Here is a 22,403-nt window from a genome sequence, read left to right on the forward strand (position 1 = left end):
ACAACCAGCACTGCACAGACTTGGCACGGACAGACTACACGCCAGGCTTCAAGCAAGAAAACCACCTAAAAAGCAACGGTGGGGAGTGGCAAACGCAGCTCCAAAATGGCACATCAGCGGCCTGGGCACTCACGAAAGCATGGATGCCTCTGTGCAGATACAAAACAGCCAGTCAAAGAAAAGGAGTGGTTATTTATCTGGAGCTGCATCTTGCTCTCCAGGAAGGAAACGCAGGCTGCACAGATCACAGATGTTTACCTTGCAAAAATCTAAATCTTTAAAAAAAAAAAACAAAACAGTTTGAGAGGTTTGGTCCAAAATATTCTCCCCTCCACCGTGCTGACGCCTGTCGAGTCCTGACAGCTCCCGGCCAGTGCCGTGCCCACCCTGCAGAGCCCACTGAGCGTCTCGCTCTCGCCTGCAAGAGCAGAGCTCTGCTGCGGCACGGCCGGACGGGCACCGCCTCGCCAGGGCTGCCCCCAGCCCGCCAAGGGAAGCTCAGCCCCGTGCAAACTGCTGCTGCAGGCGCAGCCTGTGGTTTGACGTCAGCCAAAAGCACCTCACCCCTTCCCCTGCCGCGGCGGCACGAGAAGGGGCTGGGTTGCTCCCCGGCTGCACGGGAGAGCTTTGCTTAGGCTGGTGGGAAAGCGGGGAAGGGCCTGGGAGCAAAGGACTCCTCGCTGCTGACCGCTCTTCCTCCGTCGGGGAGGCTGATGGGTTGGGGTGGCTCAGCTCCCACTGATGCTCTTTGCAGCTGGTGAACAGTCTCACTGCAGGGAGCAGCAGGCTCGGTGGTGCTGGTTCAGTTTGCAGGCTCATCCCCTACGGAGCACGCAGGCTGCGGCGTGGAGCTGCTGCCTTGCTGGGTTTTTTTGATTGCTGCGAGGGCTGCCAGCTGGGACGTGGGCTTCGGGCATCGCCTGCCTCTGCTCGGGGCTGGAGGAGTCGAGACACCTCCCCAGGACCGCTCTCCCCGCAGCCCCGGCATACGCCGCAGGAGGAGACACGTACGTTATTATCCACACAAACATTCACCTCAGTGGGTACGGGGAAGTCCTTCACCCTGCGTCGCACGGTGGCAAAGAGCAAATGGTCTGCAGGACTCCCGCCAGCAGCTGCCATGGATACCATGTAAAGCTCAGCAGTGGCGCTTCTCGCGCCCAAAGTTATAGGAACTCGACGTAGTTCTCGGGGATTAATCCTGTCTTCCCGTTGAGGGTCCCTTCCAGCCAGCCAGGCTCCTGGGATGGGTGAACTTGAAGAGAGAAGGAAAAGGCAGGTTATTACAGGATGGGGATTACGGTGTAGGGGCTGTTGCTCTTTGTGTGCTCTCGGGAGGGAGCAAGACCTTTAATTTGTGTTTATGTTAAAGTAAGGAAACTAATACGCTAAGTAGCTCAGAAAGCTGAAGCGCTCTCTCATGGGACTCCTCCGCGTTCCCTTTAGAAACTGTCAGAGACCACACAGTGAAACCAAGGGAAGGACCAAGTGAGCTGCACGCTCGGCCACGGACTGGGTTTCCAAATACTAGCTGGTGCTGCAGGGCTGATGCAAGTGAAGCACTTGGGATAAAAACAAGGGCTCAAAACTTCCTCCAGATTTGGGCTAAAATCTCTTTGTAGTTCGAGAGAATGTGGTTAACTCCATCGCCTCGTAACCCGGCACGTCCCGGCTTGGCCTCACACCAGGCTGCGAGAGAAAATGCATTAGCAAACGCTCCCGGCAGGAAAGCAAACACTGCAATCTTATTTCTGTGAAACTAGAAACCTGATCAGTCCTCAAAAGACTTACGCTCTTTCTTTATTCAATCAACTACTGAAAATTTGCTGATTTTACAGGAACCAGGGTTATGCCAATGCAGGCAGAGGAATATTCCCCGCACCTCCCACAAGAAACAGTGGCACACCAGTAATTCAGAGCTACCCCAGTTTCCTGTGACTGTCTGCGGGTCTGCTCGCTTACACGTTGTCTGGCACCAACTGCAAGAGCGAAGCGAGTCCCCTCTGCCCCCACCCTTTGCCTGCTCCCCTGCCCCATCGGCACGGTGCCCGCCCTCCCCACTGCTCCCCACGTCTCCATCCCGGCACCCTCCTGCCCCAGCTCTCCCTCGCTCGGCTGGGGGGGGTGAAATGTGTTGAAAATTCACGTTTCAGTACAAGTGTGACCATGTTTCTTGAGTACACCCCAGAAACACAGTGACCTGCGCAGGGTCTACGTCCCCCCAAAGCAGAGCTGCGGGGATGGGGTCTGCGCACGCAGTCGCCCTCCGGCCCTCCGGCCAGCAGGTACAGGCCACACCAGACAGTGCCAGAGCGAAAACAAATGTTTAAAAACGGCATCTTTTCCATTCCATGGCAAACAGAGGTGTTCTGCTTATCAAACCAGCAGAGCAACAGAGCCCGGAGGAGCAGGGCTTCAGGTGCCTCTGCGTGCCTCCTCTCCCGCTACAGCCCCAGCTACTGCAGGATGGCCATTTTCTCTGCAAAAGTCATGACTGACATCGACTGGTGAGAAAGATTCAGAAAGACAGAATTGTTTGAAGTTCAAACATCTCCACGCTTTGGGATAGGCCAGTCCTCACCAGTGTGGCAAAATCCATCACTACTGGATATACCTGCAGAGGAATATTGCACATAGGAATGTAGTAACGAAGAAGAATTCAAACCACAGCAAAGTAACTACTTTGAAGAGCCATGGTGTTCTGGCTCCTAAATTAAAATGTTTACTATCTTCCGGTTTCCCTTGTGCCAACTTCTTTTTCCATGCCTAGACCCCTCTCACACCCAAGTCTTGGGGCTTTTCTATCACCCAAGGCTAAGGCAGTCTGCTCAGAGGGAAAATGCCACCTCCAGCCTGCAAGGAAAGCCCCCAAGGGCAAAACTGCATTAAAAGCTCCTGGGCTACCTCCCTTTGGGTGGGAGAAAAGGCTTCACAGTGCCTCGCCAGTGGACAGTGGCATCAAGAGAAAAGAAATTGTAAGTGGTGTGTGTGTGTCTGTGCCTTCAGCCCTCCGGTCTCAGCAAATGGGTTGGGAAAGTGCTTTAACCGAAAGTCACGTGAGTTCCAGCTACTGCTTCTGCCTTAAAAGATCACTTACGTCCCAAAGACAGCCATTTATTTCTGTGTAGGTACTGTCAGACAGAGCAGAGTACATGAGCAGATAGGGAGGAGAATCTCCTTCTCTATTACAGAATTAGATCACAAATGCCACACAACTTTCCTAATGTAGCATAAAACTTTGGTATGTCAGCAACAGCTCAGGTGGGGGGTTCCTTGCTTCAGAATACGGAGTTTTCCATTCCAGGGGCGATTGCTAGTTAAAAACACACGTGAGCATCCCCTTCCTGACCCGTGACTCTCACCTTCCCCGATTTCAGGCCTCCACAGACCCAGGACGTCCCTCCCGTTTAGCGTCACAACAAGGGCACACAACTATCAAGCGCATGAGATCTGGAAAATCCAGGTTTCACATAACTAAAAGGAACAACGCAATGGAGTCTAAATGGCCCTCTCAAAACATGGTGTTATTTACTACGTGGGTACCACTCGGTGTGGTAACAGCACCCCAATTTCCCAGTCGAACCGAGACGCTGCTCTGCCATGTGCAGCCTCAGAGACCCTCAAAGTCAAACAAGAACCTGTCTCTAAGTATTTCCAAGATCCGTTTGCTTTCACTAGGTTTTATAAAACCCCTTCATCACAATAGTACTTCTGCCAAGCAGTGCTGTTTCTAACTCGCTTCCCCCAGCTAACGTGAGCCTCCGCTATGCTGCTAAGTGATTAGAACATGCTGTATATTTTTTCCCTTGAATAATCCATTGATTTTTATCTAGCAAACACAATGTATTTAATTCAAACTTGTTCCCCTCCTAGCTGTTCTAATTCCCACGGGCTCTCAAAGGGGAGACCATGTTTATTTATAAGATATCTATGGAGCTGCTTAGGAAAAGTATTTTCTTTAATTCACATGTATTGGTTCTCTTCCCCTTTCTGCTATATTATCATATATATCCCAGGGCAAAACCAGTGCATGTGGTAGCAGTTTCCCAAATGACAATGCTTAACAGATAAAAGCCAAGAACTACTTGGAAAGTAGTAAAAAGTCTTTTCTTTACATTGGGATTATATCTAAAACAGAGCTGTCTTAATTCCACGGGGCACAGTCTCTTTCCCTTGATGCAGGAAACAGAAAGTCTATGTTCATTAACATCGCCTCCAAAAGTCTGACTAACCAGAGCCCACCTATTCCAGCTCTCGGTGTCCAGAGGAAAAAAAGCACACGCTACTTTTCCATCTCCTGCACGACACATTATGGCAACTGCATAGAATATTTCTGGTGCTGAAACTTGGAAACTAATCTCTCCTACCCAGAAAACCACTGAGGAATGGCTCTGTATATGGTAAACGCTGGTGTCAGTCAACCGCTCCTGTTTCTCCCTTACATTTAGATTCAGGGTCCGTGCCCGCAGGAGGGACGTGGCGCGGCCAGGCAGTCCTGCGCAGCGCACAGCACAGGCACACAGGGGTCTGCGCGGTCCCACCTCGCTCTGCCGGCAGCGCTGCCTGCTGCGGCACAGACAGCGTGCCGTGTACTGCTGCGGTGAAGAGCTGGGGCATGTATACTGCAAGGTCTCGAATAACTTCAGCGAGCAGCTGGAGCGCCGGGCAGCTGCCAGCAAGGCAAACAGCGCAGGCAGCTGGGGTCAGCACCGGGCACCGGTCCGCGCTCCGCTGCCCGCCGTTGGCTTAGCATGGCACAAAGGTGACACTGTGCCCTGCCAAACTTCTTGCTTTTATTTTCTGCTTTGGATCAGAGCTTGCACTTGGTACTCTGGAGAACCTCTGCACACCCTCCATGAAGGACTGCACCTTCCCTTACCAACGTACCACAACACGGCTCTGATCTAGACGAATGCGGTCACTAAGAGCTGGTCACCCATGCGTGCCCTCGCCTTGTGCCCTGCGGATGTGTGGCCACTTCCACTGCCAGGGCCAAAACACCCGTCTCCCTGTGCTGGCGGCTCAGACACCACGGGCACGGGCAGGGCGATGAGTGGGACGTGGAGCGAGAGCCCTGACCCAGGCTGGAAGTGGCAAAGTGGACATGTCTGCTCTGCTCCGGGGGAGAGGAGGGGGACCCCACCTATTCATCCCTCCTATTACATGTCTTCCTGAGGATGAAATAAATCAGGATCTCAAAAAGACAGTTTTCACACAGATCCTAAAGATGGCTGGATGATCAGCTGTTTTCAGCATGGATACAAAAAGTAAGGCAAGATACACCTCGGATTTAATGCCCGTGTTTCAAGTATTTCTGCTTCACGGGATTTCTAGTGGTGGAAATGGGATAGTCCTTAAACAGAGGACTGAAAGGAAACCCATGAATTGAGAGTCCAAATCATTCCCTGGGTCACAGGAAGAAAACCAGTAATTTGCAAAACACAGCGCTAAAATAAATAACAGCCAAGTGTCCTTCTCTGTAGCTTTATTCGTATAGCTGTTCATACTGGCTCTGTAGCATCTCACATGTACGTTACATGAAATGAGAGATGCTGTTACAGAAGAAGAGTGTCTGTTTTGAAGGGAAGGGGAAGTCTCCTGCCTATCTGCCACCCAGGCTAACAGCCGCACTCTCGGCACCGCTTCCTGTAGCGCTTCCCTGGCAGGCGAGCTGGGTGGCTGCCAGCGACAGGCAATGCCATGGTCGTTAGAAGGAAGCTAATTTGATGGTGTGTTACAAATGCCCCCGGTATGCTCCCCACCCTCCCGCCGCACTCTGCCCTTGCTCTGCAGCAAACCGTGCTCCCGCCTCAGCTCCGGGGAAGCCCAGCGCCGGGTGCGGAGCAAGTGCAGCTCCTATGGCACCAGGCGCAGCTCTCCCGATCCTGCTTTCCCGGCACGCCAGGAACCGCAGCCTGAATATCGCATTGAAGAATGAGCCCACCTCCTCCCGCTCCTGGCGCTGCCCCGTGCCCTCCCTCCAGGTTGAGGACTCACCGTTATCAAACACGGTGCCCGCCGTGAAGGAGAGCTCCGAGTCGTGTTCTGCTTTACAGGCGTACAAAGCTCGGGCTTTCCGCAGCGGTGAGCTGCAAAAAGAAAGCATTTATTGGTATAAAAAATAGTCTACTCATACACAACAGCACGCCCCTCCCCACTGCGTCGAAGAGGGGTCCATGTAAGTGGTGCATGTTGAAGAGGGGTCCAAGGACCTCTACCCCTCTACAAGGGTCCAAGGCTATGCTGCTCAGGGGAAGAGCGAGGAAGAGGCCGGAGGAGGCTGAAGGCTCTTGGGGATGAGCCCCCAGTTTTCACCATGCTGCAAATCCCAGTCCGAGCCCAGCTGGCACCGCCAGGACCACAGCCCGTGCCCGGCACCTACACAGCGGGCAGCCCCGAGCCAGGAGTCCCCGGGAGAGCTCCAGGCACTAGATGGGAGGAGTACAGCGGGGAGCTGGAAATGTTTCGTGAGTCTCTGAGGGGCTGTAACCGACTGGAGGGCCGGTGCGGAGCGAAGGCCGGCAGCAGGTGCTGGCAGCGACCCACTGCCCACCGGCCCCGCTCACTGCCAAACCCATCGCTCTCCGAGTGCAGCTGCAACCACGAGGAGAATTCTGTGAGGAAGAATTAGCACTTGGGGAAGGGTATTTCAAAACAGAAAAACAAGTAGGTCCATGAAGAATTTGCTGCACTTCTTTAGAGACTGTACCTGAAGATAAAAAAGATTTAACAACCGTTAGATTTTACTGGGGAAGTGTCAGTGTGCCCACGCTGCGGGGGAGAGAATTAGAGCAGAGAGAGCCAGAAATGGAGCAAATCACCAGCAGACGCAGGGAGAAAATGAAGGACCTCAGGACCCCACCAGCAAAGCGCAGGCACGCAGGCTCCCCTGCGCCCGGAGCCTCCCACCCATCCTTTCCGGCTTTGGGCTCAAGGAGGGCTGGTGGGAAGCTGGGACACCGCCGGGCCACAGTGATGATGACGGTGCAAACCTGCCCAGGCACTGGGCCATCCACCCAGCCGGCCACATCCAGCACTGCAGCAGGCTGCTCGGCTACGGTACGGCCAAGCAACGTGATGGAAATGGCCCCAGGAGCTGCTGGGGTAATGAACAAGGCGTCACCATTTCTCAGTTCAGCAGTTTCACCAACTTTTATCTTTCTGAGGACTTGAACTTATTCTGAATTCTCCCCGAGCGAGCCCGGGGAAGCGGCATGCTTTCACCTCGTGGCGAAAGTGGTTCACCTTCACACAGAAACCACAAACCAGGGAAGCTGTGAATGGTTTTGGTTTTGCTGCGAAGAGAACCCCGAAGCAGGGCTCTCTCCTCTCCGAATTCCAGCTGCCTGACACGAGCAGCCACCAAACACTTAAAAAACCTGGATGGGCAAACACTCCTCCCGCTCCAGAGAGGGTCCTTCGCTGCCAGGGAGGCACCGCTCACACACAGCGCTTGGGGAGATTGTCAGATGAAAAACAAAAGGTATTTTCGTGCTTACTACCTTCAGTTATTTAGGTTGTTGTTTTCCTCCCCCCAAAATGACCTCTGCAGCCCAGCGTCCCGGCAGCCCCAGCCTGCCCCTTCGCCCGCCGGCTGCTCTCCGGGCTGCGACTGCGCCCTTCAGAGCCCTGCAGGGCTTTCAGGGACTGAAACGCTGGACCCCGGCAATCGCTCACATCAGGTTCCTGCCTCCAAGCATGGCACAAGGCCAGCAAAGCACTCAGGAGCTTCACCCATCTGCCCTTGTGCAGTTTCGGGGATGATGAGCCTCTTTCCCCCAGAGGAGGAAGGCTGCTCGGATGGTGTTACGCCATTGTCAGCCTTTGCAGACGCGTAGCAAAACAAATAAATAACCCTGCCAAGCAAGCAGCCGTTGTACAGGCAGCATTTGTATGGCTGTAGGTGTGGGGGAAGAGCTCGGTCTGTGCCTGTAACAAACAAACAGGTTTGACACGTCTCCCTCAGAGGAGGGACTGCTGCCCTGGCCCCACGCGCCTGCGCCTGCCAAGGGGCTGGGAGCCGCGCTCTGCCGGGGACGACAACGGCCTCTTGCTCCGCTGTGCCAGGCATGGGCTCGGAGGAGAGAAATCCCGTCCGAGGGCACCCTGCACACAGACCAGAGGCGATGCTGCCCTGGCTTCCCCGCTGTGAGCATCCCCCGGTACCTGCAGCGCAGGTCACGAACGCTGCCCGTGGTGGGCTCAGGGCACGACTGCATCTCCCGTGCCAAAAACCACAGGACCCCCAGGCAGTGCCGGCTCCGCTGCAGCCAGCAGCGTCTCGCACCCCAGGGCGCAGGGGGGACGTGCAGCCTCCTGTCCCGCGGTGCCGGCGTGCAGCACAGCCTGACCTGCTGCTCCAGGGTCCCACTGGAAATCTTCTGTTAGTCTCTCTGTAACTTTCAGAATCGATTTACCCAGCGATGCCCAAGCACCTGAGACAAGGGCACCCGGCAGGCAAACGTCTGTGTTGCGCCATGTCCTTTACCCTCCTTAGATTCCAGATAAGAAAAGGGAAGTGGCCAGAAAATGAAGTATCACAACGTTTGACAAAGGCTTGTTATTCCTCGCGGCACCCGGGAAGGCAGTACACGTCTTACCTGATGCAGAGAGGAGTAAAGCGAACCGCAGGCAGCTGAAATGGCTGAGCGAAACCACAGAAACCACCAGCGATGCCGAGCGCCACGAGGGAGACCTGCGAGCACCGGCTCCCACTCCCCTGACCACGAGGGCCGGCGGGCGCCTGCCGGGGGGCTCAAAGGGGGGATTCAAAGGGCCTCCCCTGGGGCAGGAGACATTTGAAAGCTCCTCTCTTGCTGAGTGCAGATAGCTGCATTGGGGGAGTTTGAGCAGGATGCAAAGGGAAAAGGGAAGTGAAGTGGGGGAAACCAAGTAAATTAAACAGAAAATAGCAAAAGCAACAAAAAGCAAAGCGAATTCTGCAACAGACCTGATGGGGGATGAGTCGCTGGACGTAGAGGAGGTGGGCATAGGACTTGATGGCGCAGAGAACATGGGCCAGGACGGTGAGAGGGGTGACGTTGGGCTTGGATTCTGAGGGCTGCAAGACATAACCAGATACCTTATCAACATGCAACCACAGAAACAAACAGCAACCGAGAGACAGTCAGACGACATCCGACGATAGCAAGTGCCTTGGGAATATTCAGAGCATGAGACACAGCTACGAAATGAAGTGCCAAGACCTTGGAAAATGTTTCAAGGCCAGATCTGCATTTCTCTGGACAACAAGAGCTGGATCTTCCAATTAACCCCTGCTCCATCACCCCGTCCAGCGAGCCCGACACCCCATGTGCGGAGCAGGGCTGTCTCGCTGCTCGCTGCTGGCAGCCCAGCCACTTACCTGCCTTGGTTTTTTCCCCCACTGTTGCCAGAAATAGTTGATGGTATTTCTGGACATTAATGAAGCCTGTGAGCAGCCTCCATCCCCCTTTTGTACGTCAGTTGTCACGGTGTCAGAATCTGGGCCCTGATCCACAGTGCCCCGCCACGACCGCCTGTTTACATTTCCAACCAAACGGGTCTTGGAGGCTGGGAGCCCAGAGGAGTTCGTTATCTACAGGATGGAGCCAGCCAGGGCTGGCGTTTCCCTGCTATCGTCTGTCTGAAGGCAACTAGCAGGAGAAAATCTCCAGCCCACACCACCTTGCAATGGTCAGCAGCATCGGAGGGCTGTGCTGGGACCCCAGCGCGCGCCGGCCGCCTTACAGGTCATGCGAACAGCTCACATCGAGGTAACCAGTGCTCCAGGGCTCCTGCCCTGCTTCTACAACCAGCACTATAAACATTTCATTGATTTGTTTTCCATGTTTTACGTTGAAGAACTCTTTTTCCCCCCATGCAAACTTCTCTTGATTCCTCACTTTTAAGCTATTGCTGTCAACTGAAGTTGAATTGTATAGTAATTCAATAGTAAATGCATGCAGAAGTCAAGTGAGAAGTGTTTGGTTCCTTCAAAACTGTTTGATTTAGGTCATTCTCAGGTTCACCAAAAAGCAGCAGTTTACGGGTCCCACCAAACCAAATGGACATGGGAGGGAGGGAGGGAAAGGGCTGCACCAGGGCTAACAGCATGCCAGAGGCCATTGCTTCATCTCTTTTCCCTTGTCTCGGGGAACTGGCACTTCTCCGATGGGAAGGGGATGAAGTTGCCAAGCTGCTTTCCGACAGCACCAGGGTAAGTCCTGAGGTGGAGGAAAAGGTGGTCCACGTGCGGAGAGGGTGTCGTGGTTTAAGCCCAGCTGGCAACTAAGCACCACACAGCCGCTCACTCACTCCCCCCAGGTGGGGTGGGGGAGAGAACCAGAAGAGTAAAAGTGAGAAAACTCGTGGGCTGAGATAAAAACAGTTTAATAGGTAGAGCAAAAGAACACTGCGCGGAGAAGCAAAGCGAAAGAAGGAATTAATTCACCACTTCCCGTCGGCAGGCAGGTGTTCAGCTATCTGCAGGGAAGCAGGGCTCTATCACGCGTAGCGGTTGCTCGGGAAGACAAACGCCATTACTCCGAATGTCCCCACCTTTCTTCTTCCTCCCCCGGCTCCAAAACCCTAGAGGCCGACCTCGAGTCTCCCCAGGTGCTTTCTGCCAGAGGCTCCAGGTGGGGCCGTTATCCCCAGCTGAGGTGTAAAGTACATTTTTCACATCTTGTCCTGTCCGGACTGGCCCAAGCGCTACTGCACGAACTATCTCCTGTTTAATTTGTTCAAAGGCTTGCTGCTGTTCAGGGCCCCATTCAAAGTCGTTCTTCTTCCGGGTCACTCGATAGAGAGGGCTTACGATCAGACTATAACTTGGAATATGCATTCTCCAGAAACCCACAACACCTAAGAAAGCTTGTGTTTCCTTTTTGTTAGTTGGTGGAGACATGGCTGTTATTTTATTGATCACATCCATTGGGATATGGCGACGCCCATCCTGCCATTTTATTCCTAAAAACTGAATTTCCTGTGCAGGCCCTTTGACCTTACTTTGTTTTATAGCAAAACCAGCTTTCAGGAGAATCTGGATTATTCTTCTCCCCTTCTCAAACACTTCCTCCGCTGTGTTGCCCCACACAATGATGTCATCAATATACTGCAGGTGTTCCGGAGCTTCACCTTGTTCCAGTGCACTCTGTATCAGCCCATGACAAATGGTAGGACTATGTTTCCACCCCTGGGGCAGTCGATTCCAGGTGTACTGGATACCCCTCCATGTGAAAGCAAACTGTGGCCTGCACTCTGCTGCCAGAGGGATCGAGAAAAACGCATTGGCGATATCTATTGTTGCATACCATTTGGCAGCCTTTGACTCCAGTTCATACTGAAGTTCTAGCATGTCTGGTACGGCAGCACTCAGCGGCGGTGTGACTTCGTTCAGGCCTCGATAGTCCACTGTTAACCGCCACTCTCCGTTAGATTTTTGCACGGGCCATATGGGACTATTAAAGGGTGAATGAGTCTTACTGATCACTCCTTGACTTTCCAGCTGACGGATCAAGTTGTGGATGGGAACCAGGGAGTCTCGATTGGTGCGATATTGTCGCCGATGCACTGTCATGGTAGCAATTGGCACCTGCTGTTCTTTAACTTGCAGCAACCCCACCACAGAGGGGCACAGCCCTCCCTCTCAGCTCCAGGCTGTAAATATAATTCATTCCAAATACCTGTCTGGGATTACAAAAACATTTTCTGGATATGTTTAACTCAGAGTTCCTCTTGTCACTATGCGGTGTGCAGTGATGTGCCTCCTTCACGCTCGAGGAGAAGCTTCCTGAGGAGCATGGCTTGGACCAGTAGCCAGCTTGGAAAAAACCCCAACCTCCAAAAAGGATGAAAGCAACCCCCTCCCCTCCAAAGGGAACAAAAGGAGCGTGGCAGCACCGGTTCCCGCACGGCGGGACAAAGCGCGGGCAGGCTCGTGCGCAGGCAGTGGCCACGGGAGCCTACGCTGCCTCTTAAACCTTTAATAAAAAGATGAAGTCTCTGTAAAAAGGGTAATGGGATAACCCATGATCATTCAATACCTATTAGATCACAACAGCAGAAGTTGATTGTTTCAGCCCACGGCTTCTGCTCTTTAAGCCCAGAATGAAATGTTTCATATATTAACAGAGAAGAGAGTATAACAAACATTTTTCTTCCATTTCAAGCTGAATGTAAAACCTCAACCTCTATTATTTAAAAGAACCAATCTCCCCCAACATCCAAGAGGTTCTCCAGGAAATATTTATGATTAGTCTTGAATTTTGTGTTTTCTTGTCATTTTCTTCCCTTCAGCTTGAGTTACAGTTTAGCACCTTAAACCTAAAATGTCACTCTTGGCACACCAGCTTCCCTCCAGTTCATGCATCTGTGCAACCAACACTCTGAAGCCCTCCTTGCCTGCACCAGGCTCATCTCTGGGTATTTGGGTCTTCCACCCGCACCGGCACTTGCCGAGAGGCCGGTGACTCTCACCGGCGCTTCCTGCGTGCCCTTCCACGCGCCCGTGAGCGAAGCTGGCAGCCAGCACTCCCTGGCATCCTCTGATGGTGACAACTCAAAATTGAAAGGATAGGCCTGTGGATTTGGTCCAATTTCTAGGGGGAAAGTGTCCATGTCATAAATATCACCACCGCAATGGCACCTAGAGGACACTAAAGAAGGTTAAATTGTTGGCCTGAACTCCGCGGAGGCCCATTTGCCTAAGGCCAAACTCTGCGCTTCTTACTCTTCGCAGAAGCTGTGCCACTGAATTCAACAGAAACTAAGGATTTCCCCTCGTCATTACGGGCAATACCTTTATTACGTCAGAGGATTACATGCGTATAGAAATGAGATACAGCAGTGCGTCACAACTTTCACAGGAGGGCTGTAAAACAGGGAACATTCACAGGCAGACTATTAACAGAAACCCTCAAAATGTTCTCCTAATAATTGTCACTATTTAAAAACAATATTTTTGCATTTTTCTATCATCAAAACTGTCAGTCTTTTGAAAAATGAATAATTACCTGTATTACTTAGACTTTAGTCAACCTGTTAGGCATTGGTACTTACCATACATTAAATCTATTTCCAACTTTAAACAGAAGGAGGTGCTACAAAGACCACCAAGCTAGCCCAACAGGCAGAAATTAACCCTTCAAGCACCAGTTCTTGCTGCTTCTTTTTCTTTCTAGCAGGTGTAGTTGTCTGGCTAGTCGTGATGATGTCCTACCTGCCCTTAACACAAGCTATACAGCACATAGGGCAGGTAATTTTGTTTTATTTTGTGCATAAGCATGCTTCTGCCCTCTAATGGAGAGAGCATGTTAGATGCATTTGAAGACGTGGAGAGTGCTCTCCTCTGGGCAGCAGGAACTAGAGCATTGCCTTCACCGTTAGTACTGCACGAAGAACCAGTATTTTGGAAGCTGGAGCCCGTTACTTGTAATACCTGTATGCAGTGTTCTCTGGCTCTATACAGCTAAGCTACTATAGCGAGCCTCCAAGACAGTAAATGTCTGCATGGCAAATGGAATATGAATGCATGGGTTTATCACCTGGAAGGCAGAGGACCTGCTAGACATGCCTTTCGTCTTACCACGGCCTCTCACCATTCACGCAGACTCCTCCATCCTGGTGATCTCAAAAAGCTCTTCATCAAATGCACGTTACCTGCTTCGTGCACGGATTTTTCTATAGGCAAAGATGGTTACCTTGGGAAGCAAACCTCCCGGCCTCCAAGCCCCTGGCTCCAGCGAGGTTCCTTTCCACCGAACCGTCTGCAGGTTGAGTCCTAAGACAGCTTAGACACCTCTAGCCACCAGCCCCTCTTCTCACTGGTTACAAACCCAGTGGGCAGCAGTATCTGATGGACCACAAAGGTCCCCCAGGCTGGGGTAGGAGAGGGCAAATGAATGGCACAGCAATGCCCTTCTCGAAGAGGAGCTTGGCCCACGGTCAAGGTGGGCCTTGGAGGGGACAATGAGCTGGTGACCAAAACATGGCTGGGAGCGGCCACCGACACCCACCAGCCCTCCTGCCCTAGCTCCCACCTCCTCTGTGGGCAGCGGGCTCCGGGTGCAAGAGGACACCTTGCTGGGTGTGCCCGGGTGTGCAAGAGGACATCAGCGATGGTGTGCCTGCAGCATGGGATGGCCACCGCCTCCGCTACTGACCCCGGTCCTCCTCACTGCACGATGGAAGGAATATCCAACCGCACAGGGCTCTGGGACTAGAAACTCCCAATGCACTTTTTGAGATGAAATCATTTTAAAAGAATGCAGCTCTCGCCACTCGTAAAGTCAGCTCTGTCATTGCTCCGCCAACTGCGCAGTCTGCTACGCTAATTACAGTGCATAAGGCAATCAATACGATTCTCAAAGAGAGCTATTTCTGTGATCTTGTGGTAAAAAAGCCTTACAGCAAGAACCAGCACTCGGGCCGGCCTCTATCTAAGAAGCTATCAATAATCTGGAGCGGGGTTTTGGTGTCTTTGGATCCTTGGTGGCAAAGAAAACACTATCTGTGCCCACAAAAACAACTGAGAGACCTATTAACTAATGACAGCATGTGGATTTTTAAGTATGAAGACCATCCTGTTTCAACCAGGTTGCTCACAGAAGAGATGAACGTGGTCCTACGATGACCAAGCTCCCCCTGCGCAGCCTCGCGGTCCTGCTCTGCAGGTCTTCCCAGCACATTTCCTCATGAAGAACAAATGGACTTTTCAGGACCCCGCCTGAGCCGGCCCTCCCAGCACCTACAGACTGCGGGGCTACGATGCGCACGAAGGGTTCATCTCCCTTCCGTGAAATACAGGTATTTATTTTCCAAGATACTGCTTGAGTATCACCTTTCCGAGCTATGTGATTGCAGGACCTCAGTCCTGTCTTGCTGGAGAAGTCAGTGCATGCGAGCGAACAGGCTGTTCTGAGGTCTCTGCGTTTTGGAAAACAGTTTTCTTGTAGGATCCAATTTCCTTTCTGTTTCTCATGGAAAGAGCAGAGGTGGTGAGAGGCTTTGGGGAAATGTTGGCTGATGCCTGCTTTCAGTTCTGCCTGCAGAAAGCAAATGTCATCTGGACTTTTTTTTTCCTTCTTCTTACTCTGGAGGACTTTGCGAGGGGCTCTTCCTGTTGGGTGCATAGTGGGAAACAAAACAGAGAAAAAAAAGCTAAGAACCAAAAATACCAGAAGCAGGAAACAAAGAAGTGGCTAAAATTAGAGTCTTCCGAGGTGGGCATGGACTTTTCCCCAACAGAAGCAGCAGAGTTGGACTCCGCTCCATGAGTCCGTAGCACAACACATCCCGAGGCTTTTGCCCTTCCTGCCGGTCCGTCTGTGCCCCTCGAACGCAGCGGCCGTGACCGGCAACCCAGCGAGGAGGTAACACTGCCCTGGGAAGAGCAGGGTGCGGAAAGACGTCGTGTCGCAGGGGCCGGCCCCACCGGCTGCGGGGGCACCTGCGCCTTCCACTCCCGTCTGCCCCTTTGCCAATCCCACTCTTCCAGCACAAGGGGTACTTAGAAATGCATTTGGAGGCTAAATCCTCCTCCCTGCTGCCCGTGCCTGCTGTACGCACTGCCTTTCCCATTCTGGTGTCTCACTTGCTGCCTGAACATGCGAAAAAAGCAGCAACTCTTGTTTCCAGACTCCGGTCTCCTTTCCAGTTGCTGTGGCTAAAAAAATCTCTTTTCTAATCCCTTCTCATAGCTTGTCTCTTTTCAATTCCTCTCCCTCTGCAATCTGCCTACCCAGATTGCCTCTGGCACTTTCTTTACACAGCTCAAGTCCTCACAGCATTTGCAGGTCTGAAGAGTTGTTCTCAGCAGGGTTTCTAGACAACTTCTGCTGCTTTGTTCTTCTGGCTGAGAGGACATCAGTTCCACTTCAAAAATGTTTACAACTTGTTATTTATTTTTGTGGAACTCGGGGCTATTTCTGACACAGAACATCTAACAGCTATGAATGGGCATAGTCTACTGATGAATTAAATCCCTTTCATGAAATCACCTCAAGAATAAATAACAATATTCCCATTCCGACATTATCAATACCTGACTGCATTAAAATACATCAGGAACCACCCAACCCTTTAATTCCTGTTCTGTGCCTATAGAATAAAGCTGCAGAACATAAGGCTCTTCTCAAAGCTAACGAGAAAAAACCCGATTACAGTACCACTGAATGCCAGGGCACTCTGCTAAAACAAGGCCAAGATTGCAGCTCACCAGCAGACATGGCTAAATGAAATGGCAGGCAGCCTTTGGTTGCGAAGCTCGTGAAGTGCATGCAATGCTGCACATCCTAGCAAAGCTCGGAGCACAGATCTGGATGGGCTCTAGCAAGTGATTCCCCAAGGCTCCAGCTGCACTGCAGGTTAGTGATGGCACCACACACGACCCTCTACATGACCATCAGCTCACAGGGCTTCAAATTGGCAGGATTCTTCATCTGTTTGGTACTTTAAATGCAAGAAAAATGATGCTAAAACTCTCTCCAGTGTTATTCTCTCAGGAGTTATCTTGCTGCATAATCATTCAGGTGGAAAATAATGACACACTCAGGGAAATAAGCAGCCAAAATACATTGCGGTCAACATCATTTGACCAAACAGGACCAAAAACGTTCAACTTCAGCGTGGACTTTCCCCACATCTCCATTTACTAGTTCCTCTGTCGCCACAAGCACAGATTACAGAATCTTCTTTTGGATAATATGGACGTGTCCCTCTTTGTAATCTTGAAGATACCCAGCCCATTGGTTTGCCTGTCACTTTGCTGCTTGGCTTATTTCCCATATGTAGAAATATTTCCCTGCTTTAGTCATTTCATAAACCATCTAAAAGCTTTTCCACTTGAATAAAAGAGAGAATGGGAAGAGTTCTGACTTTGGGAAGGAGAGCTGCCGTTTTTGTTGTCCCACTTAACAGACATTTCCATTTCCAAATACAGACAGATGATGCTTGATGTTTCAAAGGGATGTAATGACATTGCTGGTTTGGTATAGCCTTCTGGCATGAAGCTTAGAGACTGATGTTAATGATGGAGAAAGGTTGAGTGAATAAGCCAAGAATCAGAAATGGATGCATTTTCAGCAGAGTAAGCGTTGGAGGCACTGCGGAAAGGAAGCTTGCTGGACTGGTGTGTAGGTGTCTTCTCCATCGGTGGGATCCAGGCGATGGGAGCATCGTGCCATCTTAATATGGAACAGCATTTCATTAACGGTTGCACTACTCATTTGTAACAGAGAATTTGCTGTATCAATAGCAAGTTACCAACCCACCAGTCACCGCTCTTACAGAAACGTCGTACCAGCACTGGAAGTGGGACAGGCAGGAAGAGAAGGGGCAGGGCAGTGGAACAGGGGCAACCACGGGTCCACGCTAACGTGTCTCTGGGTCCTTCATGGCACCTAGCCTGGACACGACATGTTCTGCCTCGCTTCACCATTTGCTCAGCAGCTGTATTTTCTGCTCCATTAATAACCCCCTCCCTGCTTCCTCTCTGCTCAAAAGGCTCTCAGCAGACTAAAAATCAAGCTGGCAGATTTTATGTTGAACCAAGTGTTTTCAAACCATATTAAAGCTCTTAATTATTGATAGAAAAGTTGTAATGTGCCAGTAGGAAGCTGAACAGCAGTTTAGGAGGGAAGTGTTGGTAAATCAGGAGCCAGCATCTTAGTCACATCTTTTCCATCGCGCCACTGCTTGTAACACATGAGGTAATTCTGCAAGTCTGGGTGCATTAGTCACCAACAAACTGTATTCACAATTAAGGAGAACTCAACAGTCCTCCAGAAATCTCTCATTTTTCTCCAGCATTCAATCCACTGCCATCTTACGTCCCCCAGAAAAGAAAACTCTCCCATCTGCCACCCCAGCAACCGTATGGGATTCTTGGAAAATGAAGGCAATTAAAGTCCCTGTGGGATCACAGCCCCCAGATCAGCTGGGGGGTGTTTGGTAGGATCAAATATTTGCGGTAAACACATCCTGCGCACAGGGCGGCCCTGCTTCGCTGCTGAGCACGGTTTGCCAACCGTAAGCAGCTCAAACCTGCCATAAGCAGTTGAGGGTGGCCTTGTTACGGAAAGTCGGAGCTGCAGGAAAGCTCACCAACACATGACGAGGCTGTCCTTGCTGCCAACCACCGTCACCCCGAACCCCAGCGAGGACCCCCCCACAACCCTCTGCCCGAGGCTCCTGGAGGACCTGCGCCGCAGCACCAGCCCCGCATCCCCCCGGCCCCAAAAGCCCGCAGCAGCCCGGCTTCGGGCTCAGGGCAAGGGCAATCGGTCTTCATTTCCCAAAACCAAAACTCCCTTTTGCTGGCAGAGACGTTCTGCTGCAGGGAGCCAACAAGGGGACGCGCAGATTGCCTGCAGTATGGCAAGGGCAGCTACGGAGGGAGACGCCCGGAGCTAATTATTTTGCTCCACGTGCTCTCAGACTCTAACGTGGCCCCCCCAAAAAAGGAATATGTTCTGCAAGCAGCCAAGGAGGTCAGTCATTACAGGACGGGCAGCAGCAACCCACCCCACAAGCTGTTACTGTCAGCTCTCTGAAAGAAGAAAAGTTTCTTTTACTTTTTTAAGTAATTTCTGGAAATGGTCAGAAAAGCTACTCCACACCGTAAAAAATTCATTCCTGGCTAAGTAATCTTCCTCGCATAATTTGATAGAAGGCCATTTCCAGGCTCAAATCCTAACAAAAAACAAAGACCCTTTATTTAAGCCTTCATCAGCACCACAAGCTAAAACTCTTATTTTTGTATTGTGCAAATATTCTTCAAGCAGTGTAAAGAACTAACACCTGCCCACATAAGTCATACACATTGGGAAAAACAATGAGGATTATTTTGGCCTGTAAAAGTGGTTTGAGAATAATGGGTGAGTAAAGTCACTACATAATAATTTTCTGTATTTACTTGATTTGCCTGATTTCCTTTTGTGTATTTGTTCTTGTACAGCTTTGTTTTGCAAGTATTCTGCAAACTTCAGTTATAGAGAGCTGATCAGAACATTTCACTCCAAAACCCGAAGACTACAATACAGAAATGATCCAATTTGATCATATTTATCAAAAGAAGTTTGGGTTTTGTTCTGTTCTTTCTTTTTTCATCTCTTTTTACTTGAAAAACCCAAACTTTGTAATAAGATTTTTGCCTCATCAGCTCTCATCAGCAAAATCCTCCTCCTCCAGTTGCACATCCCCTCCCAGTGCAGCCCAGCTGGGAGGTGTGAGCATGACAACCCTCCCAGTTTACTGGCCCAACCTCAATTCCTCTGCCTGCAATCAAGCTGAAAACGGAGTCTTTTCTCCCTTCCCATTAATCAAACACAGTGAAGATTAATGCACTCACTTAACTTCTTTTTGGTTGGTTATTTTTTCACTTCTATTTGTAACATTCCAAGTGCTCTCCCAAGTCTCCCTGTGGGCGGCACCCGCTGCTGTGCCCAGAGACCCCGAGGTGTTCGGGGCAGACCCGGGAGGTCCCTGACCCAACCCTCTGCTCAAGCAGGGGTGGCTGTGAGACCGGCGCAGGTCCATCCAGCAGGGCTTGGAAACCTCCAAGGGCGGAGACTGCAGGCACTGATACCACGTGGGTATCACACCATTACACGTGGAAGAGCCTGGCTCTGGTAAGAGACCTGAAAAACACCTTTTATCGTGTCAAACACAACTAAAGCCACAGAAAGACACATAATTTTAAGTCCTGCCTTGGGCTGCCATACTTAAAAGCTACAGATCTGTTGGACAGAGATGATTAGTTGGCGTCATCACTTGAAGAAGCAGCGGTTGGGGGGCAAACCAGCATGGGCTGGAAGAGCCCCAACTCCCCTGTGGTCCTCAAAGCACGGCTCCGGCTCAGTCTTGGCTTTGTCGTATAGAGAGAGACCTCTTTGCCTTCAAGCTCATGTGAACGTGCCTGCGCCAACCCTTCCTGACTACGGCACCGCTCCTCCGAAGTAGAGAGTGCGATCACCGAGGCAGGGCGAAGACCCGTGCTGCTACCCGAAGGCCGGTGCTGTTGGAGAGCACGCGGAAGGCAGGCAGCTGCTGAAGCTTTCCCACATCCACCCCCACCACGATGCCACGGGGCAGCTGGCGGATGGACGGGCATCCCGGCTCTGCTTAAAGAGGGGATAAATTTTCCCTGCTCCTCGGAGGTCCCCGGCAGAGTCTCCAGGAGCGAGGTTTGGGCGCTTGTTCAAAGCAGGCAGCTCTGTTTCCATGCCTGCAGCTCCCTCCCCTCTCCCCCGACTCCCACTCCTTCAGCCCGGCGCGGGCAGAAGCCGGAGGGGATTTTCCTCTCCTCCACAGGGGATGTGGCTGCTTGCGTTCGTGTTTTTCCAAGCGCCGGTGCAGACAACGACAAAAGATGAAATACTGCTCCTTCCTCCTGTGATTTCCTTTCCCACTGTCCGGTGAACGCAGCCGGGACACCTTCACTGCGGGAAGTCTGCGGTCCGCCTCAAACCCGGCCGGCCTCGCCGGTGCCGGCTGCCACCGCGGCCAGGTGCCGGCAGCCGCAGGGCTGAGCCGGGCGAAGCGGGGAGCGATGCCAGCACGCGGGGGCAGGCGAATAATTGGCGGCGGTTCTTATGCTACTGATAATTTCCCAGCTTAGCACAGCCCTGTCAACAGTGTCTGCACAGCGGCTTGTGCACAGCCAACATGCAGCTGGACGGAAAGCGGACAAGGGCAAATTAATTGGCAGGCAGGATCCCTTACGGCGGCAGAAAGGACGAGGGAGATTGGGTTACCTCCATTTTAGGTTAAAGTGGTGGTGTTACAGCTCCAGCTAATTTATGAAGTTAATTAGGCACAAGGATCTTCTTTCAGAGGGAGACAGGATTTCTTTGTGAGCGAGCAGCCCTGTTTTCCTCCTGCCCCTTGGGGGGAAATTGTCAGCTTTTTGCCGGGAAATCGGATCGCGCGGGAGGAGGTGGTGGCCGGCCCCAGGACAGCCGCCCCCGGAGGTGGTCCCCATCTGAACCCCGCTCACGCGCCGCTCCGCCGCCGGCCCCAGCTCATTCACAGCCCTGCAGTTGTAGCTGCTGGGCGACTGGGGAGGTTTGGTACATTTTCAGCATTTTCAGTGCCTGTGTGGTAGGGCTGGAAACCAGCACTGCCTTCAGAAAACACTCCCACATTTGTCAAAAGACTTTTACAAGGGAGAGTCTAGGCTACATCCTTGATTCTGAATTAAATCTGCCTGCAGAAAGAGGAATGAAAGAACGCGTTCGGACGTTTCTTTAAAATATTTTGACTGTGATGACCCAGGTGGCAGAAAGACCTAATTTCTATCATTTCGCTTTCAGCAGTCTCAGTAAAGATTTTGGCTAGGCTCACGCCTGAAAGATTCTGCCCAAAAGAAACTCAGATGCAGACTGAGCAGAGGCCCTCGAAGCGGAGCCGGGATGCAGGGGCTGAGTGCTGCACGGCAGCCACGGAGCAAAGCACGCCCGGGGCCTGCAGCTGAAACCGAAGGGGAGCCGGGGGACGGCGGGCAGGAATGGGAAAAGCGAAAAAGAAGGGACTGGCCAGCAAGAAGATGAGTCTGAGATCTGCACATCAGCTCATAACAACATACAGACTGTTCTGCTAGCTGCCCCAGGGAAGGCTTTGTTGTAGCATCTTTGATTCCTGCATCCATTTCCCCACAATGGCCTTAATGTATTTTCAAATACTGCTTTATTTGAAAGTAAAATTTCCATTAGCCAATATTTGTCTGAGGCAGTTTCTTTGAAGAAAATACTGCTATGCCGCTATCTCCACACTAATTATACGAATTAAGAAAGCAATGGAAGTGCAATGTCTGTATTTTCTTTCCCGGGCTTTCAAGAAAGCTGTCTCTTCAGCGTACGTGCTGCTGAAGTTGAAGGTGCTTTTTTAGATCTCTTGGAGGGAGATCTAATTGAATTCAGTTTGCGAGAAGCACCCTTAGATGTTCCCAGAGCAAATCACACAGAGCGGTGCTGTTCAAAGGCAGAAACTTCTGAAAAGTCCCCTGAGAGGCAGCACCGGGAAAAGCTGCGGACAGCGGGAGTCGGCTGGAGGAGCCGCGCGACGGCCTGGAACGTGGAGCCTCTGAAGAGGCCGGCCGGCCGTCTGTCCGTCTGCGGCTGCCCGCGCACCCCAAGCGGGCAGCGGTGCCCCGGGGAGCACGGCCATGGTAACGCCAAAGCAGCGGATCCAAAGCACCACGTAAGTCGTTCCTGCTGAGGAGAGGAAGGTAAGCGCCTGACCCCGTTAGTGAAAGGGCCCTCAGCCTGACAAACTACCTTTGTTTTAACGGATGAGCCTGTAGAAAATGTTTTGACGTACTAGTTCACATGGGGCTAGCCACAGAACTGGAGACTTATTTTACGAGAATATTTGGCTTAATTTTCAAGTTCAATTCGTGGAAAGTTTCTAGACCAAGAGCCAAC

At 51.7% G+C, this 22,403-nt stretch overlaps 1 protein-coding gene across 3 annotated transcripts in view; it reads right to left on the minus strand.

The window, feature by feature from the left end:
* Positions 1-476: 476 nt before the first annotated feature.
* The window catches only part of ARHGAP26 (Rho GTPase activating protein 26), a 151,788-nt gene continuing 129,861 nt past the window's right edge, over positions 477-22,403 (minus strand). The window contains exons 21-23 of one of the 3 annotated variants that reach the window (XM_059825153.1): positions 8,951-9,061; positions 5,998-6,089; positions 477-1,255 (exon numbers count right to left, since the gene is read on the minus strand). In XM_059825153.1, the coding sequence (XP_059681136.1) occupies positions 1,167-1,255; positions 5,998-6,089; positions 8,951-9,061 (292 nt within the window). In that variant the 3' untranslated portion in view covers positions 477-1,166. Of the gene's footprint in view, positions 1,256-5,997; positions 6,090-8,950; positions 9,062-14,354; positions 15,101-22,403 lie in introns of those variants that run through there. The other 2 variants (XM_059825154.1, XM_059825155.1) reach the window with 2 other exon arrangements.

Source organism: Gavia stellata, chromosome 16, assembly GCF_030936135.1.
Source record: "Gavia stellata isolate bGavSte3 chromosome 16, bGavSte3.hap2, whole genome shotgun sequence".
Taxonomy (NCBI): Eukaryota; Metazoa; Chordata; class Aves; order Gaviiformes; family Gaviidae; genus Gavia; species Gavia stellata.